This window comes from Eleutherodactylus coqui, unplaced genomic scaffold (assembly GCF_035609145.1).
Source record: "Eleutherodactylus coqui strain aEleCoq1 unplaced genomic scaffold, aEleCoq1.hap1 HAP1_SCAFFOLD_69, whole genome shotgun sequence".
Classification (NCBI taxonomy): domain Eukaryota; kingdom Metazoa; phylum Chordata; class Amphibia; order Anura; family Eleutherodactylidae; genus Eleutherodactylus; species Eleutherodactylus coqui.
In genome coordinates, this window is record NW_027102161.1 from 539,256 (window position 1) to 564,026 (window position 24,771).

General features: G+C 46.8%; 1 protein-coding gene across 1 annotated transcript in view; it reads right to left on the reverse strand.

Moving 5' to 3' along the window:
• LOC136598675 (lysophosphatidylcholine acyltransferase 2-like) overlaps nt 1-24,771 on the reverse strand; it is a 91,189-nt gene that overhangs the window by 32,071 nt on the left and 34,347 nt on the right. The window contains exon 4 of the mRNA XM_066588758.1: nt 10,981-11,079. Coding sequence (XP_066444855.1) covers nt 10,981-11,079 — 99 coding nt within the window. The remainder of the gene's footprint in view (nt 1-10,980; nt 11,080-24,771) is intronic.

The window sequence follows — 24,771 nt, forward strand, 5'->3', positions numbered from 1 at the left end:
AATCTTGGGGTGTGTTGAGGGGCATTTTATGCTCAGTTTGCATCCTGAATGTAAGGCGAGTGCAAGATTGAGGGATAGATCAGCGTCTTGCAGTCACATCCAAGTCCGGGGACTGGAGAATGTGTACAGGACCTAAGGCTAGCAAGGGTTAGGGTGCGGGCAGACGAGCGTAGGCGTATTTACGTTCGCACGAGCGCAACGTATAATCGCCCGAGAGAACGTTTTTCACCGATCACGACCAGAGCTAGAAAGCGTATTTTCGGTTGTTCCTACTTTGCAAACTATCTTTTCGGCCATCGAATATGCGTTGGCGCGTATTTCGGTCGCATATGTTCCGTTTTTTTTTCGGGTTGCCGTTTTTACGCGCCGTAAAATCGCCCATGTGAACGAATACATTCGAAACCATTGCCTCAGATGGTCACGTATATACGTTTGTTCGCAAAAACGCGCCGTTTATGCGCTTGTGTGAACGCACCCTTAGAGAAAGAAGGCCACTTTATTTCCAATCAGCACCACTCTTGTCTGTTTTGCAGTGCATTCCCATTCAAGTTCATGGGCCTAATCTACAGTATCAGTCATAGTGCAGGGTCATAGACAATGAATGGGCTGTTTTGTTTTTGTTTTGCTTTGTTTGGGGGGGGGGGGACACAACATCTTTTCTAACCCTGGATAACCATTTTAAGATCTACTGTTTTCCTTATGATTGTGCAAACAAATCTAACAGGTGGCATTGCTACCTTTCAAGGTAAGTGCATGACTACTATAAAGTCTGGTGTTTATCAGTAGCATTAGGTTATAAGGCAGGGGTGTAGAATCTGTGGCCCAGGATGGCTATTAATGTGGCACACAAAGGGGAGGCTGCATCTGGAGGAGGCGAGGCCGCAGGTGGTACCTGGCAGTGGCATTGCGGTACCTGGCATTTGCTGTGACTGAATCACTCCAGGTCCAGTGTGATTCTCCTTGTCCTTCCAAGTCTTGACTGCTGCCAATCCAGTAATAAGGTGAGGACGAGAGACGTGGTCTCATAGTGGACGGCCAACGCTGTGTTCCCTGTTGTCAGAAATGGGCCCATGGCTGTAAACTGCATGCGAGTCTGCACAGGCTTCTGTGTCTAGGCTTGCATGCATGGCCTTGCAGCAGCGGGGGTTATTTGCAGGATGATTGGGGTTGTGTGGAGGTTGATGGAAGCTGTATGGAGTACTGTGGAGGACTATGGGAGTTATGTGGAGGATGATGGGGGTTGTTAGGATGACTGAAGATTAGGATTATTATGGGAGGATTTTTTTACTTATCTGTGATGGCAGATATCACGAAAATTATGCACAGATCTGTTTTGTTTATCAGATTTTGTTAGTGATTGTGTATTTACTGTTCGCCCGAAGACAACTCCTCTTCTCTGCCCCAGAGATGCCAAAAGGTTTGACAATCCTGTTAATAAGTTTTGTTATGTGGTAATGTAATATTGCAGGCTGGCGAGACCCTGCTGTAAGTGAAAAGGAAGTTGAATTTGTTGCCCGGTGGGGTATATAAGGAAGATGTACATCACAGCATGGGGAGTTTCTTTCGGTGAAGCTTTTAGCGAAGTACAAAGTAATGTACATGGAGGACAAGACACACTGCTGCCTGTGGTTGACCGGCGTGAAGTCCAGCAGACCTCTTTACATGTAGCTGAGAAGAGTCCAGGACTTAAGAGACTTGGCGTTGCCCGGCGAGGTATATCAGTGGGGCGGACGTCACAGCATGGGGTACTGAGTTTCTAGGAGTGAAGCTTTTCGCAAAGTATGCAGTAGTGTAAATAGAGAAGACGCACTGCTGTTTGCAGTAGTCCGGCGTGAAGTCCAGCAGACCTGACCTCTTTATGTGTCGCTTCGCAGAGTCATGACTTAGCCTGGTTGCACACGAGCGGGTCAGATTCTGCTGCGGGCACCCTGTTCCCAGCTGGCATTTAACCCTTTTCAATCCAATTTGTATCCTGGTTTTCCTAGGTTGCTTACTCTTTTTCTGCCGTTATATAAACGGCGCTATCTGCTGGCTAAAGCTAGTACTGAATTAGTTGACATGTTGGATAGGCTCCGACAGCAGAAAGGGCTGGCAATATACAGTAAGACAACCCCGACTGACGTCTTTCAACATCGGAGCTGTATAGCCTTAAATCATAATGTCTTCAGATGTCAGACAGTGGATTGGAAAGGGTTAAAGGTACCCATCATTCCTTCTTCTCTTCTGTACTGCAGATTCTGCTGTGGGCAACCTTTACCCATCTGGCATCCACGCATACGTCTCATTTCTTCTTCTCTTCTGTACCTCGGATTCCGCTGCGGGCACCTTGTTCCCAGCCGGCATCTGCGGGTACCCATCATTCCTTCTTTTCTTCTGTACTGTGGATTTTGCTGCGGGCACCCTGTTCCTGGCTGGCACCCACACGCAAGTCTCTTTTTTTTCTTGTCTTCTGTACAGCAGATTCCGCTGCGAGCATCCTGTTCCCGGCCAGTATTCACGGGTATCTCTCATTTCTTCTCTTCTGTAGTGCGAATTCCGCTGCCGAGACCCTGTTCCCAGCTGGCATCCACACGTACCTCATTTCTTCTCTTCTGCAGTTCGGATTCCTCTGTGGGCACACTGTTCCCAGCTGGCATCCACGCGTACCTCATTTCTTCTCTTCTGTACTGCGGATTCCACTGCGGGCACCCTGTTCCCGGCCAGCGTTCACACGTACCTCTCATTTCTTCTTCTCTTCTGTACAGCGGATGGCCCGCATGGCTCGCCGTCTTCAATGGAAGCCGTTCGCGCACAATCTGTTTAAAAATAGAGAATGTTGCAAATTTTCCACCGCAAGCGGAAACAAATCACAATTGATTTCCGCTCGTGTGCAGAAAAAGCGCTTTTCCATAACATGCTATGGAAGTTATTTGCTGCAGATGCCTGCTCCGGATTCCGCGATTCAAATACGGTTGTGCAGCCGGCCTTATTAAGTGTACCAGGTGATTGTATCTTCATCCTACCGAGGTAGATGAAAGCGTTTCCCTGGCTGTCAGCCTGACCGAAACGTGATTACCTGCCTGCAGCAATTAAAGTTTGCTCAGTGAGCCCCTGCCATCTGCAGGTATGTTTTATCCACCTCTGGAATATTCCTACTTCTGGACCCAGTTCCATCCACCACCCAGTCTACATGGTCAGACCCCCATTACACTCCAATAGGGCCTGTGCATAGGATGGGCGTACCCATGAGTTACATACAGACACTTTCAGCCGTGTGCCTTATGTAAAGGTGTCAGTCCTACCTTGTGCATCACAGTCTAGGATTCTTTTTGCACTATGGAATTTATGCCCGCCTGATACTTCAGTGCGCGACTCGGTATGTCTCTAATGCTTGAAGAAAAGGAAATGCACATTACCTAGAAGGAAAAAAACCTACCTGCCTGAAGGCCTAAAGCAATGTGTGAAGGTTGCCCAGACAACAGATGGAAGGTCCAGATTAAACAGGTATTACCACATTAGAAACAAAGGTCACCCAAACCTTCAGGTTATCATTAGGTATATTATATGGAAAAAGCAGCCGGACTCTCCATAAATAGAAAGCTATATCGCTCTAAATAAAACTAAAAGTCGAATGGATTAAAGCAAGGGGATTGGGTAAAAAGGCTAAACATGGACTTTTTAATAGACATGAAACCGTAGCCATGAAATATACAGAAAATACTCCAACACACAGATTAGCCAGAAGAGAAATACAGCTGCAGAATCCAACTAGTCTGCCCCGTTTTCCCCATCAGTCCTGTGATTTGGTTTCTGTCCTTTTTGATGGGTTTGTCATTGATGTTTTTACACCCTTGGTAAAGTGCTTATCACATGGGGAGGAAGCTGTTTTTTTCAGTGTAAAACAATTTTCTCTGATCTTCTAAAGTTACCTTGTGCCCCCCCCTTATTTTTGGTTTACCAGCTGTAGAAAGAGAACCAACTATCATTCAATCCCTTCAAGGGTTTGGTTGGAGCCTTCCCGTATGTCCTACGGGACATCATAAAATGGGGACCTTCCACTTGTGACAGCCCTCACTAATGGGCCAAAGCAGAGCAGTACGAACTACGCTGGTCGTAATACTACAGAAGGACCTATATGGCTGGCCACAACTTCCCCTAGAGCTAACTGTGGATCACTGGGGGTTTCAGAAGGCAAACCGGATCACTGCGCCATTTTCATTTTAAAGGATGTTGTCACGGCAACACAACCTGTTTAATGTAATTAAAGGTTTCAGTCCTGTCCCCTCTGTCTACAGTATATTTAGTTCCTCAAACTAAGGGCTTATTCACACAAGCACATTTGCGCAGTGTATGCAACACGCAGTGAATAGAACCCATTGATTTTAATGGGTTCGCTCACAAGTGTATTTTGCGTGCGCATTTCATTTTCCCCCTAAAAAAATATACAGCATGTTCTATTTTCATGTGTATTATTCAATGTGCGCATTGGTTTCAATGTGTTTTTCTCTCAGCGATGCTGCGAGATTGAGAAATCTTTGGACAATTCCTCACATGGAATCACCAATTAGTTTCTATGAGATCGTTAAAAAAATGGTCTTACACTCACATGCCATGTGGTGTGAATGAGAATGCAATGTGATCTGTTGGGTTTTTGGACTTTTGCTAGTGACGATTGGGTTAGAAGAGGAAGAGTTCCTATTTTTGTTGAGTACGAGTACTTTCTCTCCCTTCAGCCAATTGTTTCTAATGTTTTTGTTATCAGTGTCCATCCATCCTTGTGTTAGCATTCAACACTGGCTCGGACTACAATATTTTAATGAGATTTAGGGTGCCTGTCCACGGACGTGATTTGCCGGTGAATCACGTCCTCTGAAGCTTTCCATAGCCACTGCTATGGAAAGCGCCGGCCCCCTGTCCACGAGCGGAGAATCATTGCGATTCTCTGCTCGCGGCGGGCAATTCGTAGCATGCTGTGAATTGGCTCGATTCTCCGCAGTCAGCCTATCTATCAGATAGGGCTGACCGGCGGAGATTCGGCAGCAGCCCCTGCTCTCGGGCGGCGGCTCCCGCGGCAGGGCTTCGCCACAGGATACCGCAACACCGTGGACAATTTAGATTTGTATATATGAATAGTTTTTTTCTCAGTGATAGAAAAAAAAAAACAGCGTGCCAATGCATTATTGCTGCCACATGGATATGCAGATACCGGCTGGTGATCGGCCCATACAGCTTTATTTATACTACACTATTTGGAAGAACATGGACAATTGTACAGAACAAACACTTTTTCCTCGTGTCACCCCAATTTTCTTATAGATTGTAAGTCTTGAGAGCAGCGCCCTCAGTCATTATTCAATTTTGATTTAGTTTTACAGCTTGTGAAGTGCTGCAGTAGAAGTTGGCGCTATATAAATTATTATTAATAAAAAAACATGGAAATTGCTTTGTGAAAGTAGAAAATAGCTGAACTGAAGCAACCAATGCCAGGCGGCTTCTGCCAAGCAAAATAAAAGTCATGGGATGTACTAAACAGGCCTAGTAATGAGAGCATAGTTTTACCTTTCTTTGTCTTAGTAATACATTATCCGCAATACTTTGCGTAGGTAATAGAGATGAGCGAGCACCAAAATGCTCGGGTGCTCGTTACTCGGGACGAACGTTTCGCGATGCTCGAGGGTTCGTTTCGAGTAACGAACCCCATTGAAGTCAATGGGCGACTCGAGCATTTTTGTATATCGCCGATGCTCGCTAAGGTTTTCATTCATCCAGAAATGTGTTACAATAAAAATATATACCGGCGTATAAGGCGACGGGGCGTATAAGACGACCCCCCAACTGTCACCTTATACGCCGGGAATACAGCGGAGCAAAGAATAAAAATCATTACTCACTTCACCGATGCTTCTGCGGTGCTGCTGCAGGCTGTCGCTCCCTCCTGGTCCCCGGCAGAGCATTGCTTTCTGGACGCAGTGGTTGAAATCCCCGCCTCCAGAAACACACGTGCCTTCAGCCAATCACAGCCATTCAATGACATCATTGTCATTGGCTGTGATTGGCTGAAGGCACGTGTGTTTCTGGAGGCGGGGATTTAAAGCCCTTCGTAGAGAAAGCAATGCTCTGCCGGGGACCAGGAGGGAGCGACAGCCTGCAGGAGCACCGCAGAAGCACCGGTGAAGTGAGTAATGATTTTTATTCTTTGCTCTGCTGTATTCCCGGCGTATAAGGTGACAGTTGGGGGGTCGTCTTATACGCCCCGTCGCCTTATACGCCGGTATATATTTTTATTGTAACACATTTCTGGATGAATTGCAGGGAAGGGCTTATATATTTAAGCCCTTCCCGACAATTCATCCCGCGATCGCCGGCAGCCCATTGCTTTCAGTGGAACCTGCTGTATTGCCGGCTCCATTGAATTCAATGGGCAAACATCGTTCTTCTCTGCCACAGCTGTTACAGCTGTGGCAGAGAAGAATGATTTGTCTTCTATATGTTCTCAATGGGGTCGGCGCTGCTGCCACCGGCCCCATTAAGCGCATATAGAGAAGAGAACAGGAATCGCAGATCGCACATAGGTGCGATCTGCGATTTCTATGGCCTAAGAAGGACCGTTGGGGTTCTTGAAGCCTAAAATAACTCCTAACGGTCTCCCTATAGCAGCAGCACTTTCCCTGATTTATGTCAGAAGGCATCTGTGGCGAGCCGCGGGAGGGCAGATTTTAATACTCGGGTGACACCTAATCTCGCCAGCCACTCACTGCAGGGGGGTGGTGTAGGGCTTGAACGTTGCAGGGGGAAGTTGTAATGCCTTCCCTGTCTTTCTATTGGCCAGAAAAGCGCGCAACTTTCTCAGGGAAGAAAATGAAAGTAACCCGAACACCGCGTGGTACTCGTTACGAGTAACGAGCATCTTGAACACCCTAATACTCGAACGAGTATCAAGCTCGGACGAGTATGCTCGCTCATCTCTAGTAGGTAACTAATTAATGGCTATATTCTTCTTGCCATATAAATTATAGTAAAAAGACTCTTATTGTAATTGCCTCACAGAATAACATTTTTGCCTTCTTCTCTGACATTACAAACACTCCATGATAATTGGTCATACTAGATTGACTTTTTATATCTTTACATTAGTGATGATGCAACTGTATAAAACAGAATATGTACCGTGTTTCCCCCAAAATAAGACACTGTCTTATATAATTTTTGCCCCAAAAGACACACTATTTCCAGGGGGTGTCTTATAATACTCACCTAGTAGATTGTGTTCGGGTCCCTCACGCTGGTCTCTGGCCCTGCTGCAGGCCTCCGTGGACTCCTGGACACTGATAGAGCATTACTTCCTGGTAGCGGAGCTTAAATACCCCGCTTCTAGCAAGCAATTGCTCTAATTGGTTCATCGAGCACCACGTCGGCCAATCAGAGCTGGCACTTGATTATAGCCAATCACAGCCATTCATTGAATGACATCATTGAATGGCTGTGATTGGTTAATCGAACGCCGGCTCTGATTGCTTGATGCGGTGCTCAATGAACCAATCAGAGCAATCACTGGCTGGAGGCGGAGTATTCAAGCCCTGCTACCAGGAAGAAATGCTCTGGCGGCGTTCAGGACTACACGAAAGCCTGCAACAGCGCTGCAGCCCAGCAAGAGGGACCCAAATGCCGTCTACTAGGTGAATATTGCTTTTTTTCCCCCCATGTATTGTAGCTAGGATTAATTTTCGAGGGAGGGATTATACTTCAAACAACCCCCTTGCCTCCCAAAAATAAAATCTGGGTAGGGTTTATTATTGGGGTAGGTCTTCTTTTCAGGGAAACGCGGTAGGTATTACTGATGACCCTGATGTATACTTAGACCCACTCATCCCTGCTAAAATAACAAAGGCAATGTTGTTCTTAGGCCTCGTTCACACGAGCGTGGTTTTAGTGCAGATAAGGCGCGTAAAAAAATTGCGACTAACTGCTCAAAAAATAGCGTGAACGGGCGATTTCCAGCTATCAAGTCTCCAGCTTAATTAGCAGTGAAATTGCCCATTCACACGATTGGAGCTGCGTGTTGCGTGTTATCCAGCTACCACAGGAGTCTATGGAAACTCCCATACATCACGCACCAAAGATAGGTCAAGTCCTATCTTTTCACGCACTACAGACCTTAGATGCGTGTATTGCAACGGTGCATCTCCTATTTTTAAAGGTTTGTTGCGTGTCTAGATTTCCTTCAGCTAAACGCTTCTATAGGAAACCATTGATTCTATTACATGAGGTTTTTTTTCCACGCGCCTATTCTGCACTAAAACCACGCTCGTGTGAACAAGGCCTGAATCTATGTAGATTCTTAGTAGTTTTTTTTCCAGAGCTGTCATCGCGCTATTAGGGCTAATTCACATGGGCATATGCGTACAACACTGCAAGTATACTCCAAAATTGTACGCCCATACACTCTGCTGGCAGAGATTGTGTAGGGCTGCGAATCTGATGTCACGGACATGTACAGTGTGGTTTTTATTTTTCCTTTTGAAATACCCGCCCTGTTCTGTATTGACAGCGTTTCATATGCACCCAATTCAAGGACTGCGTTTGATACGCGGAGAAATAGAACAAGTTGCAATTTCTCCTGCGTGTCAATACGCAGTGACCACACGCAGGTGTGAATGGAAGAGTGAAAGTCCATAGATTTTTATTGCCTCCGTTCACCGTGTGTTACATACAGGAAATATGCGTGCGTAATACACAGTGACAATACACCCGTGGGAATGAGCCCTAAGTGTGATAAGAAAGATACAACCACAGTCGACCATTTTAAATGCTTTGGAGACGAGTCCCTGTGTTACTCAAGTCACTGGCCGCATACAAACCACTGTCCTGCTCCATCTCCCCTCTCCACTACACTTTTTTAAAGGTTATTTTCACATGGGCGATAAAATTGCGCAATGCGAGTGAAAACGCAGAATTAGGAAACCCATGCTTTTCAATGGTTTCATTCACATCTGTGATGTTTTCTCTCATGCGATGTTGCAAGATTTAGAATTTGCTGCCTGCCCTATCTTTTTTTTCCCAATGGAGCTTTCGTTTTATCGCATTGCAACATACGAACTTGTGATTTTTGTGTGATGCAATACGTTTTTAACATTAGACACTTCTGTTGTCTACCGCAAGAGAAAATTGCAAGCGGCAGCGATGCAATGTGAGATTATTTGTCAGGAAAAGCATCGCTGATGCTTAATCATCTCATGGGCACGTATGCAATATTGCCGCGATATTTTCGTGGCGATATCTCACTCGCCCGTGTGGAACTAGCCCGAGGGGGTTTTCCCTCCAAGTTACCCTTTTAGAAGTGTGATTCTCACCTCCTTTTATGATGTTTCCTGTGATGGGTTTATGACTTTATGGGGTTAGTCAAACGAGCGTATGCGTATACACGTTCGCCTGTACGCAACGTATATTTGCATGAATGAATTTTTGACACAATGGACTCCCGCCTTCTATTGGCATTTTTAAAGATATTCACCCCGGACACTGCAGCACGCATGTAAAAAACACGCTGAAGCAATTGCTGGCAACATTTGGAAGAAATGCTCGGAATGGTAATGAAATGCCTAATTAGGGCGAGCTGTCTTTTCCAAGCGTTGTACGCAGGGTAACTGCCCCCCCCCCCCCCTTTTCCATCTATGGCAGCTTGCTGTGTTACACAGCGAAAGTATAAAATATACGGCCGTGAAAGATGGAGGACGTCTTATTTTTTCTCACGTAAATATTTTGCGCGGAAAAAAAGACGTTCCTCTGAACGCAAATGCATTGCTTACTCGCGTTATTTGTGCGACTTTTGTGTGCGGAAATGCCTTCGCAAATACCGTCATTTGAAGGAGGCCTCAAAAGGGAGGGAAGTCATTTTGGTAGCGCACAGGAAGGAGAAGTTGCACTATCTTTGGGCAAAAGTAGACAAAAAGAGTGAGACATGGTGGACATGCTGTACGCCTCTCCTCTGGAAGGCATTACCCATACCCAGCGACAACGGTTATTCTCAAAAGGGCTGGTGGTAAACTAAATATCGCTGAGCCAGCTATAAGAAAGGAAGGTTTGGAGAACCGGAATTCCTGTATCGAGCCTCAGGCATCCTAAGGTCGGTCTCACATGACCGGATTTAGATTGCGGAATGCGCAATACTCACCCACGCAGATGATCTGCGGTATTCCGCATCCATTAACAAGAATAGAGCAGTAGCATGTCCATTCACATGAGCGTAAATAAAATCGAAGTACGATCCATTCTTGTGTGAATTCCACACGGATGGCTTCCATTGAAGTCAATGGAAGACGTCCGACCCACAGCCCATCCGAATAGATATTGCGAATAGGTCACTGGTACCCGCGTCATCGCCTAGTGACGGCGCGGGAAGAACAAACATTTGAAAAAAAAATTGTGCTGCACATGACCGACGGCAGCTCGCGGCAGCCACCTGCAGTACAGATAAACGACGATAAGAAAAGGTATTCGCGGATGCTGGCTGCGGTCAGGGCCGGATTCCGCAGCAGGCACCCGCATGCGAAATCCGACCCATCCGTGTGGGACCGGCCAAAATAGAGTGACTTTCCTTACTTCTGAGTTTTGGGTTTGGGAGATTCGGATTCCCCAGAAAGGATGGAGACGCGGATGTCAAGCCAAGGCTGAGTCTGAACAAACACTACTCCAACTGGGCAACCCTCCTCCCAGGGACTGTGCCCATCCTGAACCAATGCCTGGCCCACCACAACACTCTCATAGTCACATTTTATGCTTACTGAGTACATAAGACGATGACCCCTATCCTCTGATGAAGGAAAGCCCAAGAATGCTAATGAATTCAAGAGTTTTCCAAATATTTCATTGAAGGGCAAAAAGACTCAGACTGTGGTGAAAGTAGAAGATTCTTCAATAATATCTTTTCTAGCTTTAATACATTATTTAAAGTACTGAAAAATAGAAATCATTTTTACCGTTGCACAAGATAAAATAACGTACCTTAAATGCCATTTGGATAGTATGCTCAGAATTGGCAGGATGGCAGAGGATTGCTATGCCGATCACATACTCTCTGAAGTCTATGGTGCCATCTTTGTTCTGTAACAGAGAAAAGAAGAAATTAAATACAGTTGAGTTAACCCCGTAAAGGACGCAGCCTTGTTCGATACTTAAAGACACAACGGTTCTTTGGGATTTTCTATTTTAAAAGCCATATTTTTTTTCTTCTGTCGGCATATAGCAGTATGAGGGCTTTTACAGACTAGCGTTTTTTTTTCTCCAAATGTCAATGGGACTTTCTAATGTTAAAATCACAATCGCACAAAAATCGCAACAACGCAAACTTGCGATTTTAACATTGGAAACTCCCATTGATATTTGGAAAAAAAATGCAGCGAAATTGCAGTGAGAAAAAGAAACCGCTAGTGGGTAAAAGCCCTGAGGGCCTGTTTATTGTATGGCAAGCTGTAGTTTTTTTTTTTATTGGTACCATTTTGGGGTACTTACGTATTCTATAATTTATTAATTTTTTTGGTAGGGGATAGAGTAAAAGAACACATCAGCCTTTTTTATGGCATTCACTATCTAGTATAAATTAGGCCATTTTCACATGGCCAAGAGAATCAAGCAAAGACTTGTGCAGTGCGGGGCACAAAAATATGAACCCCATTCTTTTGAATGGGGTCATAACCAAAAGCGATTTTATCGTGCATCGCATTGCACCGCGATGAGATCCCGGGAAACAAATCGCGGCACGTCCTATCTTTGGGCGTGCCCTCTCATCACATGGGGCCGGCGGCAGCAACACACCACGTACTAGGTGCACGCAGGGCGATGTGTGGTCTCCCCATTAAGAACAATGGTAGACACTCCGCAATCCATCGCCGCGGTCTTGATATAAAAACGCTTCAAATCTGCGAAAAAGTCGCATGTTGGCGAGTACGATATTGGACCATGATTCACAGCCCAATATCGCACTCGCCCGTGTGAAGTTAGCCTAACACAGCTTTTTTTTCTGCAGGTCGATACAATTACCACAATATCAAAATTATAATTTTTTTAGGGTTTTTCACAATGAAAACCTTTTCCCCATGGATGGAGCTTTAAGGACGTAACGATTTTTGGCTGATTTTCACCTCCATTCTTCAAAAGCCGTAGCTTTTTATTTTTTCGGCGACGCGGCCGTGTAAGGGCTTGTTCTTCGCGTGGCGCACTTTAGTTTTTATTAGTGCCATTTTTTTCGGTACATAGACTATATTGTAAGGCTTAAGGGACAGTTAGGAGGGAAAGCCTCATGGGATCTGGGAGCTTTATGTACATGATGGATGGATGATATGTCACCCTCCATGGAGGAGGTTTTCTGGTTAACCAAGATATGTTACAAAGGTCATTACTGGGTCAGATGAGATGGAAGAGAGTGAGTTCTGCCCAGTGATGGACTGGTTGGCAGCGGCAGATGATTGGCTGAAGAAAAATGGCGGGAAATGGCTGTGGTTGTCAGGCAGAATCAGGTGGCCTGACCGTGGCTGGTGATTGGCCCAGAGGAACAAACAGAGGAGCAGCAGTGAGATATGGAGGTGCAGAGATGTGGGGCCATGATCTGGAAAGGAAGCAGCACCCAAGTAACAGATCCCTGTTTGGATGGGGAGGAATAGTTTCACAGATGTCTGGAATTCCCTGCGCTTCAGCTTAGGACTTGTCAGCAGCGCCGGCCAGGAGGAGCAGAACAGGCAGAGGACATTGTGTGAACGCTTGTATCTGAGGAGGACTTGTCAGTAGAATACCACCAGCGAAACGAATGTGGAAGGAGAGAGACATCTTTTACCTTCATCCGATCGGAGGCAACTGAGACATAGCAGCAGGAACAGTGCCCACCAGATGCCAACACCAGCGGGAACAGTGCCCACCAGATGACAACACCAGCGGGAACAGTGCCCACTAGATGACAAACCAAGTCCTGTGCTGCTGCAGGCACAGCGTACAGGTGAAGCTCTACAAGTTGGTGAGATCTCTGGTACCCAGGTGGTATACCTGGTACGTGTGCATATAAGGACTTGTTTAACCAGTTGGGGGCGATCCGCTCGCCGCTTTTTGTGTTTGTTTTTTTGTGGGCCAGAACCAGGAGTGGCACGGGGTCCGTCCCCTCTGAGGTAGCCACGGCACGAGGGTCCGTCCCCTCTGAGGTAACCACGGCACGAGGGTCCGTCCCCTCTGAGGTAGCCACGGCACGAGGGTCCGTCCCCTCTGAGGTAACCACGGCACGAGGGTCCGTCCCCTCTGAGGTAGCCACGGCACGAGGGTCCATCCCCTCTGAGGTAGCCACGGCACGGTGGTCCGTCCCCTCTGAGGTAACCACGGCACGGTGGTCCGTCCCCTCTGAGGTAACCACGGCACGGTGGTCCGTCCCCTCTGAGGTAACCACGGCACGGGGGTCCGTCCCCTCTGAGGTAACCACGGCACTGGGGTCCGTCCCCTCTGAGGTAACCACGGCACGGGGGTCCGTCCCCTCTGAGGTAACCACGGCACGGGGGTCCGTCCCCTCTGAGGTAACCACGGCACGGGGGTCCGTCCCCTCTGAGGTAACCACGGCACGGGGGTCCGTCCCCTCTGAGGTAACCACGGCACGGGGGTCCGTCCCCTCTGAGGTAACCACGGCACGGGGGTCCGTCCCCTCTGAGGTAACCACGGCACGGGGGTCCGTTCCCTCTGAGGTAACCACGGCACGGGGGTCCGTTCCCTCTGAGGTAACCACGGCACGGGGGTCCCTCACCTTTGAGGTAACCACGGCACGGGGGTCCCTCACCTCTGAGGTAACCACGGCACGGGGGTCCCTCACCTCTGAGGTAACCACGGCACGGGGGTCCCTCACCTCTGAGGTAACCACGGCACGGGGGTCCCTCACCTCTGAGGTAACCACGGCACGGGGGTCCCTCACCTCTGAGGTAACCACGGCACAGGGGTCCCTCACCTCTGTGGTAATCACGGCACGGGGTCTGTCACCCTCTGAGGTAACCACGGCACGGGGTCTGTCACCCTCTGAGGTAACCACGGCACGGGGTCTGTCACCCTCTGAGGTAACCACGGCACGGGGTCTGTCACCCTCTGAGGTAACCACGGCACGGGGTCTGTCACCTCTAAAGTAACCACGGCACGGGGTCTGTCACCTCTAAAGTAACCACGGCACGGGGTCTGTCACCTCTAAAGTAACCACGGCACGGGGTCTGTCACCTCTAAAGTAACCACGGCACGGGGTCTGTCACCTCTGAGGTAACCACGGCACGGGGTCTGTGGTTGAGGCGGCTGCTGCTGTTAATCAGATCGGTTTTATAATTACTTGTTATTTTATAACTGTTACTTTCATATAAAGAATCAGAATAGAATGATGATAACCAGAGGAGACAAACATTTTTTATAAATCGGGGCACCGCAGTATCTGGGATGCGAGAAGGGGGGTGGGTTTTACATTTAATGGGAATCAAAGTAAAGGGAGCGGTGTGGGTACCGACATGAGGGCTCATATGGTGCCGCTCTCATCCACAGATTGTTGTTTTAGTCAGAAATCAGTACAAATTCCTTGCATCCAGGAAATAGAGAGATGTACTGAGAGCCTTCTTAAATGAGCCGGGCCTACTTCCAACATGAGAGCCTGATTGGAGTCTTGCCTTTGTGTCTCGAGCGGGCAGGTACTTGCTAAGGGCAATGCTCACTCTAGCAATTGCCGTTAGCGAGTATGCTTGCTTATCTCTAGTTAACAGCTGAAATCAAAGTTCTCTGTAATTCCTATGATAGAGGTATTTCCGCTATCCGTTACTGCCCTGCAGTTGGCGCTGACTCAGTCCTGAGCTCTCGCCATCTCATTATGGTACACGTACGGCATTTCGTGCGAACCCCATCCCTACCGTGACATACATATATATATATATATATCATGGGGTGGGAAGGGGTTAAATGAAACGGTTTGACATTTTCAACACTTCACATCCATGTTTACTATTGTAAAAGGGTGTTCTGGTTTCAGAAAATGAATGCTATTCTTTGCATAGTGAAAAGTTGTGCAACTTCACAATATACTTTCTGTATCAGATCTTCAGAGATTTTAAGAACTCAGCTTGCTGTCATTTTAATAAGAAACATTCCAGGTCATGTGATGAACGTCCGTACAGTTATGTGTCTTGTATCTGCCATACACTTGTGTGCCCACCACCACATAACCAGATTTTTACCCCCTAAAAAAGTTTCAATTGAGTGACAGCAAGCAGAGATCTTGACATATGTGAGAAACAGAAAAAAATATTGGAAAATTGCATAACTCTTTTGTTATACAGAAAATAACCTTTATTTTCTGAAGCCGGACTACCCCTTCAGTGTGACAGGGTTTAAGAAATCAAACGTTATCCTTGTGTTGTTACAGAGCCGCTTGGTGTGTAGAGACATAGGAAGCATGCTGGGCAATATAGTTGGCGAGGCAATGTATGGCACCCTTAGGCCCCTTTCACACTGGTGATAGCACTATTGGCGCTACAAAATCGCGTGTACATTTTTTTCTAGAGAGAAATCCCGCATTGAATTGCTGCCGCGTGCGATAAAATGACGCAACGTTTTATCGCAAAAGTCAATGGGACTTTCTAATGTTAAAATCGCATCGCAACACGATAAAACGCAGGCTCACTGGCTCACTGGTTTCAAAATGTGCTTTTTTTATTAAAGGGGTTGTCCCGAGGCAGCAAGTGGGTCTATACACTTCTGTATGGCCATAATAATGCACTTTGTAATATACATTGTGCATTAATTATGAGCCATACAGAAGTTATAAAAAGTTTTATACTTACCTGCTCCGTTGCTGGCGTCCTCGTCTCCATGGTGCCGACTAATTTTTGGCCTCCGATGGCCAAATTAGCCGCGCTTGCGCAGTCCGGGTCTTCAGCAGTCTTCTATGGAGCCGCTCGTGCCAGAGAGCGGCTCCGTGTAGCTCCGCCCCGTCACGTGCCGATTCCAGCCAATCAGGAGGCTGGAATCGGCAGTGGACCGCACAGAAGAGCTGCGGTCCACGAAGACAGAGGATCCCGGCGGCCATCTTCAGCAGGTGAGTATGAAGACGCCGGACCGCCGGGATTCAGGTAAGCGCTGTGCGGGTGGTTTTTTTAACCCCTGCATCGGGGTTGTCTCGCGCTGAACGGGGGGGGGGGGTTGAAAAAAAAAAAAACCCGTTTCGGCGCGGGACATCTCCTTTAATGCCTCATGCGAAAATCGTGCGATTTTTGCGGTGTTATACGAGAACATCGGAGACTAATTAGGCTGCCCAGCCAGCTCAATACCATCACGGGTGTATCCCGCGCCAATGTGAACTGGAAAGGCAATGTGGAAAGTACATTAGAATGTGCACATTTTCGCACAACAGCCCACATCGTTTACGGATCGTATTTGTGCACGCATTAGCGCCGTGTATTTGTGGAACAAATTATGCTTCCCCCCCATCTGCAAAAAAATTCACACTTATTGAAATGTCTAATTAGGCCGCCTTCACGCGACCGTATGCATTTTTACGTTCGCCCGTACGCACCGTATTATCGCAGATTTGCCACGATTGAGACTCGGACGTTATTTGCGTATTTCATGCCATTCACACAACAGTACCGGATAGGAGCGCGGTTACACTCGCGAGAGGATGTGGTAGCACTCTATTCAGAGCGCAATGACGTCAAGCTCTCGCAGGCGTGAACACGTTATGTGACGGAGCCCTCGGGGGCGCACACAAGTGTCTGTAAAAACGGAGCGTCTTTTATCAAGTGTTTTGCTCGCAGAGCTGCGTTTTTATGCATTTTGTTTTTGTGCGCGTTTGCCCGCGTTTTTACGACGCATTTTGTACAGTAACAATAGGATGTTGTCGCCACGTTTTTTACACCCCCTATTCATTTCAAAGGGCGATTTAGTGGGCGAAATATGTGCCGAAACGCCGAAAATGGGACACGCTGCGTGTAAAATATGGTGCAAAAACGCTAATGTGAGGCCCCATGAAATATGTAGAGCTTCAGTGCAGAGTAGTACGCGGGCATGAAAAACGTGCGTAATACATGGTATAAAACCGCTTGTGAGGGAGCGGCCCTAACACTGCTTCTCCCCTGTTGTCAGACAATGGCCGCCGATCGCCATAATCAGTGGAATAGAAGGGTCTATATAACAAGATGGCGTCTGCCGGCCTTCTGTACTGTGAACTATTAAGAACTACAGAGCGATTCACTCGCTAGGAAACCCGAATGTTCCTCAGTAACTTCTCCATTTTTGTCTGGCTCCTCATGAGGAAGATGCTGATGCCTGAGGCGGCCCGCAGGCTGTTGCCCCCGGCAACCAATCACAGAGCAGCTTTCGCTTTCCCTCAGCTCTGGTTTAGGACAGTTTTTGTTTTAGCCCCCTTCATAAATCTCCCGCCATGTCTGTCAGACCATCAACTCTCAGCAACGTGCGCCATTCCCCTGACGTCGTGACACGACCGCTAGACAGGTGTGCGCCACAGACATGTACTCCGGTGAGCATCTCGTGGCAAACGGCTCCATTTAATCAGTGTCAGAATATATCTATGAAGGCTGCGAGACGCGCAAAACTTGTGTGAATATGAATTATGTATTATGTCCATACACACGAGCGATGCTGTGAGGGGGAAAAAACAAAACAAAAACGCAGCAGGTCGTATTTTTTTCCCGCGTTCCTCAGTCTGCCTCGCCCATTGATTTCAATGGGACCTTAAATACGTTGCATGGCTCTCGTGCGATGCGATGATTCCCATTGGAATCAACCAGAAACACTTCTGATCCGCTCTTATGTGTGAGACTCGCACCAGAGGATCGGAATTTCACAGAAGCAATATGAAGCGTTTTTGGCTGAAAGTCGCCTCGCAGCCGCGGAGTAAAAAGTTGATAAGCGTGATATCGGGCCAAAAATTGCGCCCGCCTGTGTGTAACTAGCCTCAGAGACGTGATATGGCGGGAGGCTGCCGCCATCACTGGTGTCACACTAGCAGATGGCCGGCTATATGCAGATTCACATACAAAAGGTCATGGATGCTGCAGGCGCCATTTTCTGCACTCTTCAGAGGGAATGAGGCAAAAGAGTACAAAGTTAGGGCTTAAACAGACAAGCGGATGCACAAATATGCTCACCGCAATGGAGGGTGTTGGTGCATGAACACGTTAGAAGTCTTGTTTACTGTTCAAACCCGTGTAATCGCGTGCGTTAAAAAAAAAAAAGAAAGCGGACAAGGCCTATCTTTTCTCGCACGCGAGAAACACGGTCGTCAGAATTAAACCATTAAGATCAATAACTATGCTTCATCATGTTGTGCGTGCGCAAAAAGCTCCACAACCGCGTTCATCTGTTTACGGGCTTATTTAGACGACCTTTAGTGCTGTTAGAAAAGAAAAAAAAACATGAAACGCGACCCCGCGAAGCGCTGGATTCCAAGGTGTTCGGTCTGACGAACAATTTTTTGACGCTTAAAATATTGCGCCTTGAAAAATAGGACATACGCGCCCGTTTTCAGTCGTGCATTTTATATGTCACGTGAAAAGACAGGTCTTCAGGGAGTTACTGGCGTACAACGCAGGGAAAAGAAGGAGGCTCACCCCAACTAGGCGTTTATCGACCTTCTGAGGATTCTACAGCGATCGCTGGTTTCATCGCTTCTGCGTGCTTTTTTTACATTCAAACGGCAGCGAATACAGATCAGGACTTGATTCATTCATCTGGGGCGACCGTTAAACACATACGGTCGTGTGAAGGTGGTCTTAGGGCTTCTTTACACTGGCAATTGCGGCAAAATCGCGTCTTTTTTCCCACAATTTGAGCGTCAGTGCTGCTTTCTCTCACAAAAAGATCAATGTCGCTTAAGATTTTCTCGTGTGATTTTTTTTTTTTCTTCACGCAATTTTGTAGTAATTTTTGCGTAAAAGTCAATAAGACTTTGTAATGTTAAAAATGCATTGCACGGTCGTGCTTTGCGATGCGGTAAAAGGGAGCCAGTATAGGGAAAAAACGCAAAACGCAGAAAGATAGGGCATCCCGTGATTTTTTTTTTTCACGCAACATCGCATGAGTAAAAACATTGCAGATGTGAAGGAAAGCATTAAAAATCATAATTCTGCATTTTTACTAGCTCCTGCATGGCGCAAAAATTGCATGATTTTATCACGTGTGGGTTTTGCAGGAAGGGAATCGGCCTGTATATGATCTGATTTATAAGTCCGGCGTACACGACCGTAAACGTAAAACGCTGCACGTTGCCGCTGTGGAGCCGGCCTATCGCTGCGTATGGCAGCGGTTTTGCACTGCGCATGACGATGTATCTCGCTCACACTGTCGTGCGCAGACTTCCTGGTTTTGTTTAATTTTCAAGCTCTGTCGCTTTGCAATGGCGCGTATAAACGCCGCACATGCGCAGTGTAATTGTGTATTTATAGCGTAAATTACGTGGCCATAGAGAACAATGGGCTTCATGACACAGTAAAGGCTACGGCCTCTTTCACATGCGGACCTACGCGTGCAAAAATCACCGCAGAAAAATCACGCGACTATTAGGAGGAATGGTTTCCTACGGGATCGTTCAGATGTTTTTTGCGCATGTAACATTTCTTTATCTGAACGTTCGCATAGAAAACCGTCGGTTCCAATAGCTGCAGGTTTTTTTACGTGCGTGATTTTTGCACACGTAGGTCCTCGTGTGAATGAGCCCTTAACCGGGCCCTTTTGTTTTTTGCTCCCCCGTTCTAATAAATCATAACTTGTATTTCTCCGTCGCCGTCGCTGTCTGAGGGCTCGTTTTTTGCAGGCTGAAAAAAAATTGTAAGTGGAAAAAAAAATGAAATTCCGCCATCTTTTGGTGCGTCTTGTTTCTACGGTGTACACACTGCAACGGAAATGACATGATAGCTTTAATCTATGGGTCAGTACGAATACTATGTTACCAAATTTATGTAGTTTTTTTTCTTTTTTCGCCGTACTACTTTTATTTTTTCCAAGATATTTAATTTTTTTTAATTATCTTCTGCCGCCATTTTCTGACGGCCATAACTTCTTTATTTTTTCGTTGACGCAGCTGTGTGAGGGCTCTGTTTTTGCAGGATATCCTGTAGTTTTCCGTTGGTACCATTCTGGAGCACATGTGACTTTTTCATCCCTTTTTATTACATTTTTTTCTTAAAGACGGGGTGTCCAAAAAGCAAAATTCTGGTGTTGTTTTTTTTTCTTTCCTGATGACGTTCACTGTGCGGGGTAAATAATGTGCTACTTTGATAGGTTGGTCATTTACGGAAGCACAGTTGTTTTTTTTCTATTTAATAATTAAAATAACCTTTTATTTTTTTATATAATTAGTAAGACTTTTTAAAACTTATTTTCACTTTTTTTTGTCCCAGAGTGAACATGAGCGTGTGATGCTCTGATCGCTCTTGCAATATGATGAAATGCCATAGCCTTACATCATACTGCGAATTGACAGGCAGTCTACCAAGCCACCCCACGAGAATGCCTGGATAAGCATTCTGCTTTGACAGTCCTGGGGCCTTTCAGAAGGCCCCTGGCTGCCATGACACCCGCACGGCTCCCTGTGATCTCCATAGGTTCATTCTCATAAGCGTGTTTCTCACCTCATCTTTCTGCATGACAGGGAAGGGTTGTGACCCAGCGGACGTCGCAGCGAGAAGATGACCATCGCCACTGTATGCCACGGAAAGGAGGTATCGTGCGTGTGAACTGGCATTGTGAGTGCAACCCGATTACTGTAAACCTTGTTTATGCACAAATACGCTCCACTGCGACAATCGTCTTGTCGCGTACATTCGTCTGCCGAAGCCCTAGGGCCTCTTTCACACGGCGATTTAGCACGCTGATTTCTGTGCAGAAAAGCGGTCACAGAAACCGCAATGATTTTTACGTGCATTTGTGCTCCTGATATTCTATTAGAGTCTAGGGGGGTAAGCAAATGCGCTCTCATATGCATAAAATTGCGCCGACGGCTCCTTCACACGAATGTACTTTAGTCCCCTTATAATCACAACCGTATAAAGGGAAAAAACAAAACCGCGGATCTCTATGGGATTTCAGTGGTTTTGTTTTCACCACCTCCTTTCCTGCCCGTGATTTGTACGCATGATTTGCCCGTGCCGCCGAGCGTAGTTTCGCCTGTGCCAGTCTGAATAAGCCTTAGGCCTTATTCACACAACGAATTTTACATCAGTATTTTGTGAGCCAAACCAGGAACGGCCCAAAATACGGAAGAAATGAAACTCTTCCCAATTAGACTTTCTCTCCACTTCTGGTTTTGGCTCACAAAATACTGATAAAAAATCCGCCCGTGTGAATAAGCCTTCAATTCTGTGTGCATGAAAAGAAAAATTGTGTCTCACTGGCTTGGCAAGTGATTTATATGCGATGCGTTTTTTCTGTCATATTGGAGCAATATATGATTTTTTTTCACTCGCGTGAAAGTAGCGTGCACAGTATATACAAAATAGCTGAAAAAGCGCAGCTTTAGGCCTCTTTCACACAAGGGTTGCATTTATACGCAAAAGCATCGCGTGGAAGAAATGCGGCAGCGCAGCATTGCTGCAATCTAATCCCTTTTGGAATTAGCGCTGTCTCGTCCATTCACAGGGCTGCATCGCGTAAATGGACTCCGCTGCCGCGCTCGGCAGAATGGCTTCTATTAAGCCTTAATAGCTAAATAGAAACCAGCCGTCTTCTGCAACAAGCGGCGGTAAACTCCTTCCCCCTCTCTGCGATTTTCGGCAAAAGATAGGTCATGGCCCATATTTTGATGCTGTGCGGGAGGGGGAGGAGGGGAGGTAATAATCGCCCGTGTGAATGAATGCATTGCAGTCCAATGCTTCACATGGCGGCGATTTGTGGGCGACGTTTATCTGCGAGAAAACATTTGTATGAAAGCAGCTTTATGAGTGCGATATCAGTCCGATTTTCTAATAGCGATATTGCGCTTGCCCGCGTATGTGTATTCGCATCTGCAGATATTTTGCTGGCTTTTGTGCATTCAGAAAAATACCCACCGCTGCTCCCAGCTATTGAAATTAGTCTAACGAGTTCTGGATGCGTTCCTTTCCTGCGCAATTACGCAGCGTATCACGCACCTCCTGGCATATCACATGCATATTTGTGTATCCCCATTGACTTCTATGGGGACTTTTGGTGTGCAAAAATGCCGCAAAATAGAGTATGTTGCATATTTTTTTGCGTGAATTGTGAAAACGCGCATTTGTGAACAAACCCATTGAAATCTACAGGGTTCTATTCGCTGCGTAAATGCACACGCAAACACACCCATGTGAAGCCAGGAGTTCCTGCACATGGACATTTACACGCGTGTGTTAGCATGCGCAAAATTTCTGAGCACAATACGCAGAGAATAAAACCCATTGATTTCAATGGATTGGTTTTCATTTCCTTTTTTTTTTTGCCCAAATGCGAAAAAACCGCTGCATGCTCTACTTTTGTGTGCATTTAAAGTCTATAGGGAGTGCGCAAATGTGCGTGCAATACGCTGTTCAATTCCACGAGAAAAATAACACACCTGGAACTCACTAGGGTAAATAACCATTTAAGTCGGGGAGGGCTCGTTTGCAGCACGCAAATGAATAGGCCCTGTGACACAGAAATGACAGTAAAATACACGTAAAAAAAAAATTGTTCACTGCGTGCAAAAACGCATACGCCCATGTAAAGCCCTTAGCACTCCTTCACACGCGCGTGACGCAATCACGCGAGTGTGTGACGCATTTTCACTCTAAAATGGAGCGCAATCACTTCGTCTTGTGAGCGTTCCTGCGCAGGTAAGTGTCCTTTTCTGCACTGGCGGCCCTGTTCACACCTGAGAGGGACACAACCAGCGGTGAAAATTGACCAGTGGTTGCAGTTCCCACGGCCGATTCTCAGCGCGCAAAAGCACTCGTGTGAAAGAGCCCTCACTGATCTCTAAGGGCTCATGTCCACGGGCAAAATAAGAATTAAAATCCGCAGCGGATTTTAACTCTTCTCCTGCCCGCGGATCCGCACCCCATAGGGATGCATTGACCACCCGCGGGGTAGATAAATACCCGCGGATCGTCAATCAAAGTGATTAAAAAAAAAATGGAGCATGAAAAAATCTGGACCATGCTCCATTTTCATGCGGGTCTTCTATTGAAGCCTATGGAAGCCGTCCGGATCCGCGGGAGACAAAATTCGGAATTTACTCACACCCTCCGTTTCTTCTCTTCGCGGCGGCGCCATCTTCTCTCCGTCGCGGCCGGATCTTTTTTCTTCGGGACGGCGCATGCGCGGGGCACGTCACCGACGTCATCATGCGCATCCGCCGAGCCGAAGAAAGAAGATCCGGCCGCGACGCAGAGAAGATGACACCGCGGCGAAGAGAAGAAACGGAGCGGATGGGAGGTGAGTTAATTCTCATTTATTCTTATTTTCAGCCCTCATGTCCGCGGGGCAGGAGGGACCCGCTGCAGATTCTACATGGAGAATCCGTAGCGGGCCTGATTTTCCCCGTGGACATGAGGCCTAAGGCTTTATTCACACGAACGAGAAACTTGTGCAATTTCTGTGTGATGCAATGCGCACAAAACACGCACGGATGTGAAGTCCATTCTTTTGAATGGGCTCATACACATGAGCGATGTTTTCCCGCATCGCGGCACGTCCTATCTTTGGGTGAGCTCTCGCATCGCATCTCCCATCTACCTCACTGAAAGGAATCCCCGCAGGGATGAAGGGAATCCCTGCAGCTTGGGACGACCTTCATCGGCAAAGGAAGGGGGAAAGATTAACATCCCCGTAGGGACTCCCTTTATCCCCACAGGGATGTTAAACACCGTCCCCCCTCCCTTTGCCGGTTGGCTCGCATAGTCTCCCATAAAAGTCTATGTGGCGTCAAAATTAGAACATTTTCAATGTTTTCACTCATTCGATGTTGCAAGAAAAAAAAATAGCGGCGTGTTCTATCTTTCTGCGCTTTATCTCCCATGTTTCCCTATGGCGCCTCCTTTTTATCACATTGCAAAGCACCAACTTGTGATTTCCATGCGATGACTTTTTAACATTAGAAAGTCCAATTGACTCATAAATCGCGAACGGCAGCCATGTTTTTGGGAAAAAAAGCAGCGCTGATGCTCAAAAAAATTGCGGGGAAAAAAGTAGCGATTTTGCCACGATATCGCGATCGCCAGTGTGCAGGAGCCCTTAGGGAGCTTTCACATGAGGGGGGAAGCTAGTCGCACCACAAAACCATCATCAGACTTCTCGTGATTATTTTCAAACTCCTGCACTCGGATGCGGAGTTTGAAAACCCAACGAATGGGAAGAAATTCCCCTCGTTCAGGCGCACCGCAGCTCCGTACTGCCGAGTGTAGTTGTGCCCGCACTCATCTGGAACCGCCCTCACTCTGTATTTGGTCTTTCTTGTGGTTTTCTTTGCAGGTGTATAAAACTACAATTTTTCACACACACACAAAAAAAAAAAAGCGCAAAAATCTCACACAGATTCACTGAATTTAATTGATTTGAATGAACAATTTCGATCAGTAATACAGACCATAACCGGACGTACTGCGTTTTTTTTTTTTCACGCATGTAAAATACACGTGTGAAAAACACAAGTCTGATTGCCCTAATACAAATCAATGGCGTTTATGCTATCCGTATAAGGGTGCCCACCCACTGGCGTTTTTTTTCACTGCGAAATTCGCAGGTTTTTTTTTTCTGCAGGGGGTTTATGGGACTTGTAATGTAAAAATCGCGATT